At 38.1% G+C, this 10,631-nt stretch overlaps 1 protein-coding gene across 2 annotated transcripts; it reads right to left on the reverse strand.

Annotated features, from left to right (window-relative positions):
• Positions 1 to 735: 735 nt before the first annotated feature.
• On the reverse strand, positions 736 to 2,638 carry LOC149029309 (uncharacterized). 2 transcript variants are annotated; one of them, XM_089150479.1, is made up of 2 exons: positions 2,214 to 2,638; positions 736 to 1,621 (listed from the first exon to the last, which is right to left on the reverse strand). In XM_089150479.1, exons 1-2 carry the CDS (start codon positions 2,464 to 2,466, stop codon positions 1,434 to 1,436), a joined length of 441 nt encoding a protein of 146 aa, XP_089006605.1. In that variant the 5' UTR covers positions 2,467 to 2,638; the 3' UTR covers positions 736 to 1,433. The 2 variants fall into 2 exon arrangements, with proteins under 2 accessions (XP_089006605.1, XP_089006613.1); XM_089150487.1 differs by having other exon boundaries at positions 740 to 1,618; positions 2,214 to 2,636.
• Between the last annotated feature and the right edge of the window lie 7,993 nt (positions 2,639 to 10,631).

The following is a 10,631-nucleotide window of genomic DNA, read 5'->3' on the forward strand; positions in this document are numbered from 1 at the left end:
CAGGTGCTTGTTGAACCTTTGATGTATGCCATAGTTCTAATCAACAAAAAATTTGAGAAGCACTAAGTCTAGTTCTACATCCGTGGCTGCTGTCTTTAGACATATAGAGAAGAGAGATTGGAGTATTTCTTGTACAAAGGGAGAATGCATTGTTACCAAAACGGAGCAAAAGCATACACACAAGACGAGTTTTATGTGGTTCACCTCAAGGTTCCATCCTCAGTCGAGCAAAGGTGATCAATATGAATAAGAAGAACAAAGTACAACCAAACCAAAAAGCAAAACCCCACTTTCAGTAAAAAGACTGAAATGCCCTAATCGCAAAAGTCCCAATACAACAAGATAGGACCTCCAAACAATTCGAGTCCCACCACTAGTTATTTCAAAGAAAAAATTCTTAACAAGACCCATTCCTATCTAATTGTGGCCAATGTTAAAAAATAGTCGTTTGGGCACGTTTAAGCTTCCAAACAGGCCCATAAACCCTTTTTTTGAGCAAATTGCACTGGCACCCCAAAATGGAGGCCTTAAAGCACTGACACCCACTTTATATTATAAAAGCACAGAGACCCTAAAATTGAATTTTCATTGGCTATATTTGTCCAATTTGTCACTGAAAACATTTCAAATACTGTTTATTATAGGGATATTTTTTAACATAAACAGTGATTTAACTGTTTTTAGTGATAAATTTGAAAAATATATCCAATGAAAATCCAATTTTAGAGTCTCTGTGCTTTTTAAACATAATGTGGCATGTCAGTGCTTTAAGGCTCCATTTTGGGGTGCCAAACCAACCTTTGATAGTTTGATCTCCCCCACAGCATCAATTACTTCTCTTGACATTAGAGTGAGCTTTTGCTTAAGCTAGTTAGGGTGCAGCAGAACATTCAATTTTCAACTTTTGAGCCTTTGAACCAGGCAGATGACAGCCATATACTATTTGATGCATCATGCTGCTAAAGGAAATGATAACAAATTACACAGCTCAGATGGAGTGTGATACATCACTCCACAATTTTGGAGTGGGATCCACCTATCAGCATTAATAAAATAGATCATAAATGCTTAGAGGTGGGATCCCCCGAGAGGATCTGCACCCACTCAGGTGCCACTCTCACCCAAAATCCATTCATATTTTTCCTTTTATCAAAATTGTGGATTTTCATCAATCGTTAGAAATACACAGAACTGGAACTACCAAGATCATGTTTGCTCACTTCTTATCTTAACGTGGTAAGTTGAAAAACTAATATGTTTCATCAGATGAAAACATCTGTATGAATCACTTGAAAAATTGTAACAAGTATGCAGTAGGAGTGGAAATTTTTTCATAGAGAATGAACTTGAATACATGCTCAAGCTCAAAACTGAAATGCATTTCATTCAGTATGAAAACAAAGAAACAGAGTAAGGTTTGTCTTGAAGGCCCATTACTCAGATTCCCTTCTTGCAAACTTTCCAGTCTTGCTATCTGACAATCGATCTGGTTGATCCAAGTCTCCTGCCTCCAAGGTATTTGGCAAACCAGTAAGGCCATTGCTGTTGTCGACGTTACCTTCAATTGTCAATCCCTTGATTCTGGCAAGAACTGAATCATCTTTATTCCCCAAATTCACTGCTGTGCATCAAAGCAATAGCCATGAAATTTAAAATGCTGATAATAGAATATTCCGTCTTCTTTTATTTTCTCCAGTGTTCTCATATATGTGGTCTTCAAGATTAGGGAACAAGTACAATACAGAGAGAAGGGAAATGACACTAAAGAAATCATGCATCCAACGGGCTGAGAATGAACCCTAAATCAGATTTTCGCTTCTCAAACTTAAAAACGTAGATAATCTAATGAACACACCACCTCCTCTACAAATCCGAGGATTTCAAAGGGCCTCTTATTATGCTTCCCTGATTGATAATTTTGAGTCATGACAAGTTCCGAAACGAAAAGGAAGTGAGATAACCTCGCTCACAAAAGCTAAAAGTAATCCAGAAAGCAGAAAAACAGTAAAAGCTTACATCCATCAAATCTCAAGTGGCGAAATTTTTTAGCAGAGCAATCCATAAATCAGAAACCAAATAAAAAAAATAAAAAAAAAACAAAAAAAAAAAACAGATATTTGATTTCACATCAAGTTTTTCAATTTCAGTCAGCGTTTAGAAGGAAAGCTAGAAAGATTGAATGAGAAAAAACAAAGTGAGGTCATTGGGGATACCTGGAGAAGAGCAGAACCAGAGAATGACAGCACAGAGGACCAACACAAAAGGTATAATATGGACGGCGTTCTCTGCAAATCTAATTCGCGATCTCTCCTTCTTTGCCGCCTCGGACAGGGGATCGTAGGTCGGTAACTCATCGTTCTCTGCGGCTCTCCCGCTGCTCTGAGAGCCCTTCGACGATGGCGAAGGTGATGGGAGATGCGCGAAGAATTCTTCGGAGGCTCGAGATGTGCTTGACGATCTATGCATCTTTTCTTGACGAAGAACAAAGAAGAAAGTAAAGACGAAGAAGAAGAAGAAGACAGGCTTACGACTGTGAAATTGAATCGCGAAAACTGAATGGTGCGGAGAAAATAACGACGCGGTCGCCGTGAGCGAAAGATATGGAGGTGAGGTTAAGGTGGACTGCCAAACACGTTTTATTTTGACTTTCCTGGTTTAAGTGCCTAAACAGATATCGATGAGCTCGATCTCGCTTTGCAAGTTGCAAGTTGCAAGTTGCCACGACTTGCAACCACGTATTGGTTTTCTATAATATAAAATAAATAAATAAATAAGCTACTGAAAAATATCCTCATTTCAACCAAAAAACAAGAGAGGAAAATATCCTCAGTTCAATACACACATGTGTTCACCCAAAAAAAAATAAAAAATACACACATGTGTTACTGGGGTCGTCGGATCATGAAAAGTGGGACCCACTACAATTTGATTGGCTGAGTTGGGATCGCGAGTAAAACACCAAACGAAAGTAACTAAAGTTGCTGCTCTCACATCCTTGTACCATATATTCAGGAGGAAAATTCATTTATAGTTCACTTTTTTTTTTTTGTTGTTGATAAAGAAAGATTTAAAAAGCATCTATGATTGCTATTACCGTTTATCCCTTCCCATGGTTCATCCTCACCTAATGCTATATCAGCTTAGCACTCTTTAGGATCTCTTGATTTTGATGTGTGAAAATCTGTAGACCTTCTAAGGTTGGGTGCTAAGAATAGTAGATCCTGAATGGCTTCCCATGGCCATAGTTGTTTTGGATGTTCTTGAAACTCTGTTATCTGTTCCCAATTTGTTATGATGTCGTCTATCTGCAGATTGTGGCTTATTGCATATCTCATCCCCATTGCTAATCCTTTAGCTACTGTAGCAGAAAATCTATATCGCATGTAGTTGTCGCTCCAGTAGATTACTTTTCCTTGGTGGGTTATTCCCCAACAACATCCAATCATCTTAAAAGAAGCTATTTTGCTTTAGGCAGGATGATTCAGCCAACCGTCCAATCGCAACAAACAAATCATGGCCGTTGATGGTGGTAGGAGGGGTTATGTGAGAAAACTCCTGGTTTTTTGAGCTGACGAACCAAAAACAACAAAAACAGAAAGAAAAAAAACGAAGGAGAACCTCATTTTGAAATACATTTACGCTGATTTTAGAAGCTTTGAAGAAGAAGCTCTCATCTCAACGTTCTCTTAGATTCTCGTCTACCCTGATTCCTCAACCTCTCGTATGTCGTATCAGAAAAAACGAAGGAGAACCCTCATTCTGAAAGACATTTGTATGCTGATTTCAGAAGCTCTCATCTCAGTGTTCTTTTTTTCTCTTATACCTAGATTCGTCAAGTTGTGGGATAGCGTCTGTTGGACTCTCTGAAGAGATTACGCAGTGCGGACTTGGATTTCGAGACTAGAAGAGAGGCGTCGATTGGATTTGAAAGGTGGGTTAGCGGGTCTCTCTGAAATTATATTTCTAGCATTTATCTTCCCTCTGTTTGATCGAGTTTCAAAAATGAGTTCTTTGCATTTAAAAAATGAGTGCATTTATCCAGGGGCGGACCCAGGATGAAATATGGGGGGGGGGGGGCGAAGAACAAAAGCTAGATAACCTACCCATTAAGGAAGCACTAATGCTTTTTTGTCATACATATTATGTGGGCCCTTATAAGATTCATTTGAAGTCCTACCTCTAAATTATTTTATTATATTAAAGAATAGACCCACATATATTTTGTGGGACCCACACATTTTTGAAAAAGAAAAGGTAAATTATTGATAATGATATTTTTTTTCCGACAAAGTATAGGTAAAATTAAAGCAACAATATAGAAAAAATATATACACATGACTTCAATCCTAAAAAGTTAAATGCAAGCCAATATTTTTCTTTGGTAGGAGATGTAAATCAATTTTTCTTTAAGGTAAGAGATGCATACTAATGGCAATTAGTTACCTACTAACTATAGATATTTTATTCACAATTCAAAATCAAATAACAAAAATTGCAAAAGAAATAAAGAAACATAGAATATAAAATCAAATAAAAATAATAAATAAAAAAAGGAGAAAAAGAGAAACGATAAATAAATTGAGAAAGAGAAAGAGTACCTAATTGTGGAGTAGATTTTTTTTTCCAAATTTTCTTAGGGCCTGTTTGGTTACATGAGTCTGGAGATTTCAAATCTATAGATTTCAAATCTATGGAGTCATAATTTATAAAATTAAGTGTTTGGTTGTGGAATGAAATATGTGGGTTCATCCTAAAAAACTATTTGATCGACGTGATTTTTGTGAATGTGCATATGTAAAGCTTTTTTGAAATCTTTGGATTTCACCCCTTACCCATAAATCTACAAATTCACGTTTTTAGTGTAAAAAGGTGAATCTATAGAATTCATGAATTTAGAGATTTTTACAACCAAACGGGTATAATTCTCAAATTCATGAATATATAGATTTGAAATCTCTAGATTCATGTAACCAAACAGGCCCTTAACCCACGTTTATAGAAAGTGAAGAGAATAAATAGAAAGAAAAAAAAAAAGAAGAAGAGAATAAATAAGAAGAAAAGAGGAGAGAGGAGAGAGGAGAGAAGATAGAGGATATAGAAGAGAATAAATAGGGATTGAATAGTTACTTTCTAATTATGAATGACATTTTGATTTTTGAATACCTAATAAGATGTTTTTTCAAAATTTTCCTTTAATCAGGTTTATAGAAACAGAAGATAATAAATAGGAAGAAAAGATAAGAGAGAATAGTGGGGAGAATAACTAGGGATTGAGGAATTAGTTTTTAATTAGGAATGACATATGTGCCCATTATTTTACCTTTAAAAATTGTTCTCAATATTGGAGGGGCCAAATAGCGACATTTCACATATAGGAAGAGAAAAAAGTGGAAAAAACAAGGGAATTAAGGGAATTTATATAAAAATTTTAAAAATCGGGGGGGGGGGGGCATGGCCCCCCTCGGCCCCTTCATAGGTCCGCCCCTGCATTTATCAATGTTCATTTCTATTTTTGTGAATGGGTGATTTTTTCTTTCATTTTAGACTTTTCTCATTCATCTCTGCTTCAGTTTAGTTTTTGATTTTGATGTTATCGTGTATTTCAAGTGCTACCCACACTGGGTTAAAATAAAAATCTGCTTCTCTTCATGCATTTGTGCTCTTTCTTTGCCTTTGCAGTCTCTCCGCCTCTCTTTCTCTTTTCTCCTCCTCTCCTCCTCTTCCCACTATTTTCCCCTCCCTCCTCTGGCACATCTGATCGGCTTTCTTTTCTTTTTTCTTCCTTTTTCTCTGGTTTCGAAAATGAGATCAGATCTTCATCCATCTGGTTTCACTTTGATTTGTTTTCCGACCTCTCTCATCGCCGATATCTCTCTTCTTCCCTGTCTGCTCTCTCCGCCTCTCTATTTATCTTCTCCATCTCCACCCCCACTCCTATTCTGCTGCCTCACCTCCCTCTCTCCGCCTCCCTCTAGTGACCGGTTTTAGAGAAGAAGAACACTAATCGGTGGAACACCCCCGTCTGCACATCTCCCTCCGCCTCTCTATTTGTCTTGTCCATCTCCACCCCACCCCTGTTCTACTCCCCCCACTTCCCTCTATGACTCTCTCCCGTGAACGGCTTAGAGAAAAAAAAAAAAAAAAAAAAACGCCTCTTGCTTTTTGCTCGAACACCCAAATCTATAGTTTCTGACTTCGATCTGTTTTGTTTTTCCGGCCGTTCTTTTCTCTCCCTGGTTGCAGTACTTCTTTTTTCCCTTTCGGTCAGTTTTAAATAACGAATAATTTCTTTGGTTGCAGAGATCGTTGGTGAACACCGTCGAGAAACTCCAAATCTGGATACAAGTCTCTCTGCGGCAAGCTTGAACGCCTTTACGGCAGCGCCGGATGGCAGGTCCGACCCTCCGCACTTTTGATGTTACTACTGCGACAACTGAACGACTTTTGTGTCCGCCTTTGAGGCGTGTTGTGTGTCCGTGTTCGCCCTTGAGGCGTGTTGTCTGTCCGCCCTTGAGGCGTGTTGTATGTCCGCCCTTGAGGCGTGTTGTCTGTCCGCCCTTGAGGCGTGTATTTTGTTCCCCTTTGTAGGTGTCGGTGCTTATTTGGTGCTGTATTTGTTGCAGCATTATTTCTAAGGGTATATTGGGCTTGACCCATCCCTTACTCAGGATGACCCTGTCTATTGCATGTATGACAGTTTGGTCGCTTTCCGCTCCTTGGTTCCGTGTGAACCTTGTGCTTTCATGCAGCTGTGTTTCTGTACTTTTCTTTCTTTAATGAATGAAGTATTGTTTACCAAAAAAAAAAAAAAACTCATCTATAACTTTTGAGCTGTGATAGATGGGTATTAAAGAAAGTGAAAGAAGAAAATTGCCTCGGTTATCCTACATTTCTGCTCTTTCTTTGCACTTGTATGGACTCATCTGTAACTTTATTCTGAGAATAAATGGGGATTGTGTTTTGGGCGTTTTCATAGTTATTATGAAACCTATGTTACAAAAACTAAACGTTTGTCTATGTATTCCTTCCCTTTTTATGTTCTATACAATTTGAAGTTTTTGCCAAGCATTGATTCAATATAATATGATAGCGTACCAAAGGCTTCTCTATGTATATCTATGTATCCCTTTCCTTTTTATGTTTTGTACAATTTGAAGTTTTTGCCAAGCATTGATTCAGTATGATGTGATAGTGAACCAAAGGTTTCTTTGTGTCTTACCACTGATCCCTATATTATGTATGAATTCAAATGAATATGATACCTGTGGGAAAACATCACAGAACAATTTTGTTTAGATAGGGTCTATCTTGCTTGCTTTTTTAAGTTTTTACTCCTTTAAATATATACCCTCATAGTTTCATTCTAATGCTCTATTATTGAATTGGAGGCAAATGATTCAGGACCATAATTTAGGGTATGCTTTAGTTTCCTATATGGTTAAGCTCTCATTAATCTAGTTGGCTAGTTAATCACCTGAGACCCAACAGTACTCTTCTGATAGTGGACAAGTATTTGTTCAGAGCTAGGCTAATGCTCATCACTCACAGCTAGGGTTCCCATCTTCACATTCACTTTCCTTCATGACTGCACCACAGAGTAAAACAGGATCTCGACCATTTTTGGTAATACTCATTTGGTGTTTGAACTATGTAATAGTTTCTCATATGATCATTTGTGAAACAAGACACTTGTTAGTTTCCTGGATAAAGTATGGATTCTACAATTAGAGTCACAATACTTTGTTGGCCAATATTTGGGTTGATGAGATGAAAGAAACCATGAATCAACTACTTTTGCTTCCTAACTACAAGTAGCGTATGCTACCTTAGCTTTCAAAACTGCAGTAGGTTAGGATGACCATTTGGGTGTATGTGGTGAAGTTCTATCATTGCTTCTAGATCTGATCCAATCTGGGACAAAGATGTTTCTATAGTGCAATTTTGGAATGGACATGCCAAGATTGATCTTGGATTAGATAACACAGTATAGGTAGTTTCTTAGGTAAAGGATGTCTTAAGAAGTCTTATAATTGAGGACATACCAGGCATCTGTAAGTATAGCAACATTAGAAAGCATCCGTTCAAATTGGAGTCATTCATCAAACCACAAGCTGGTGGTTCTTCTTGGAATGGATGCTTTCACAACCTAGGTCATTCTTTTGGATTGAATGGTTTGAGTGTCTGGTGGGTCTACTTGAGATACTAATTGAGCTGTGGATACAAAACTTTCTTGTTTATTCAATGTATTGTGTAAGAAAGGAACCTTTTAGGGGGTGGGAGTAGGAGGAGGAAGAAGTTGGAACTTACGTCAATAGCTAAAATCTCCTCTTGGAGATGGTTACATGTATATATATAACATTTGCTATTCTGTTGAGTGTGTTTCAAAGTTAACTATTTTCTGATTTTGTCATGGATAGAAATAAGTTATTAGTTTTGAAAGCAAAATATATTAATTGTAAGCATATATCTGTTCAATTACAATTTAGTTGTTGTGGGCAGCTATAACTTATTTCTATCCACGACAAAATCTAGAGTAGATATATGAACCCTAAATGCTAGAGCAGCAAAATTTGATTTATAATACCACAATGGTTCCTTGTACTCTGTTATTCTAACTCATAAAACTTCATTTTATGAGTTGGTGGTAATTTATCATCTGTTGTTTATCTTGTTTGATGGTTTTTTTCATTTCTCTGAATGAGTGATCAATGTACATGGTAATTTATTCTAACTTCATTCTAAGTTCATTTTGATGAGTTTCAAACTGTCATTTCTAGTTCATAATTGACTCATTCTTTTGCTTGACAGGTATTTATTGTAAAGAATGGTTCGTGCTAAGAATGCATCAATTTGAGGCAGAAGTAAAGGTGCTTCTACTTCTAGATCACGTGATGAGTCCCCTCATGAATCACCCCCTAGGGCTCCTCCAGCTAACAGACAAAAAGGCACAAGTGGTTTAGGGATAACAGAGCCCGTGCAAAATTTGAAAAATTGGAAGCTAGAAACATTGAGCGGGGTAAGAGTATTGATTGTGATGCCTTCACTCGTTTTGACAGCGAAACTTTGTTTTCGGATATGGGGTGGAGTGCCATTTTAAAAGCTAGGGACCCCACCTACCCTAGATTAGTTAAACATTTCTATGCCAACCTAAGGCATGAAGGGCTGGGAAATGAGCTAAGCATCGCCTCTTATGTGAAAGGAATAGAGATAGGTTTGACCATCCCTATCCTGAATACCATATTAGGGATCTCCACTGTGGGTGAACTACATTTTTGGACCTACAAAGAAGAAGCCCCTCGAGACATAAACATGGGAGACATATATAGGCATCTTTGTGCTTCAAGACCATTGGCCACAACACCTCAAAAGCATCAAACAAACCATGTTCCATGGTCAAGCTAAGGTTGTGAGCCACATCACCCAATTTAACATTCTTTCCCGGAAGGGTCATAGGTTTGAGCTCACCCCTCTCCAAGTGTACATCACTCACTGTGTTGTCTATAAGCAACCTCTCTGCCTTCCATATATCCTAGTATCCTACATGCTTCAGACAACAATTACAGGCAATATGAGTTTACCATATGGAAGTCTTCTCACAAAGGTCTTCCAGCAATTTGGAGTTAGTTTAGAGAACGAGGTCCATCAATCCCCACTTCGTCCTCTCAGAAAAATGCCGACGACCCCCTCCTCACATGCACCCGAAGTTGAAGAAGCACACCATGATGAGTCTCAAGGGATGGAAGTGGAAGGGGAGGAGCAACAAGAGCATGGTGGTCCTCCACCACAGTCAGTTGAGTTCTAAGATTTTGACTACCGAATCTCCCACCTCCAAGAGCACTTTGATGATCGCTTGGACTCTATCCAATAGTAGTTTGATGATCGCTTGGATTCTATCCAAAGCGAGATGAGGAGAGGTATGGGATCACTAGAGACTCTCATACATCATATCATAGACCACTTGAAGACCCCTCCTCCAGCACCACAACCTTCCGATGATGATGTCGAGTCATGATTTGTAGTCCAAACTATTTATGTTGTTTGTGTAATGGGCTGACGCTCATATGTCTTTTTGTATGGATGCTTGATCATATATATGTTTGTGGAAAAGTTTATTGTATGATTTTCTTGGAAATGTAATGATACATTTGAATAATAGAAAGTCATATTTTGTAAGAATTGTACTAGCTACAACATACCTCTTGGTTTTGTTACGTTCCCGTACATAGTAGATATCAGGTTGAATCTAGTCAGGACCTCAATGAAGTGCCAGAGGGGATGGTGGTGTTCATGGGGATCCTTGTCATTGAGGTATGGGGATAAAGATTCAAAGATTTTGCTCCTGCTGCTCAAGAAGAAACTTTAACTACTTCACGATGGGTTGAGAGAGAGAATCAGTGGCTAGGAGTCCAAATTTCTGTGTGGGAGGAATCTTTGAATGTGTTTTGTTGTTTGGGCTCAATGGAATTCCACATCACCATTTCACGGCTTCTTGAGGATTGCGACAAGGATGCCCTCTCAGTCCTTACCTATTCCTAATAATCATGGAAGTTCTATCCAGATTATCAACAGAATACAGGAGCCTGAATTTATTTCAAGGAATTAGAGTGGCAAGAAGGGCACCAGAAATTTCT

The sequence above is a fragment of the Hakea prostrata genome, chromosome 1 (genome assembly GCF_041222555.1).
Source record: "Hakea prostrata isolate BN-2017 chromosome 1, UWA_Hpros_2, whole genome shotgun sequence".
NCBI classification, from domain to species: Eukaryota; Viridiplantae; Streptophyta; class Magnoliopsida; order Proteales; family Proteaceae; genus Hakea; species Hakea prostrata.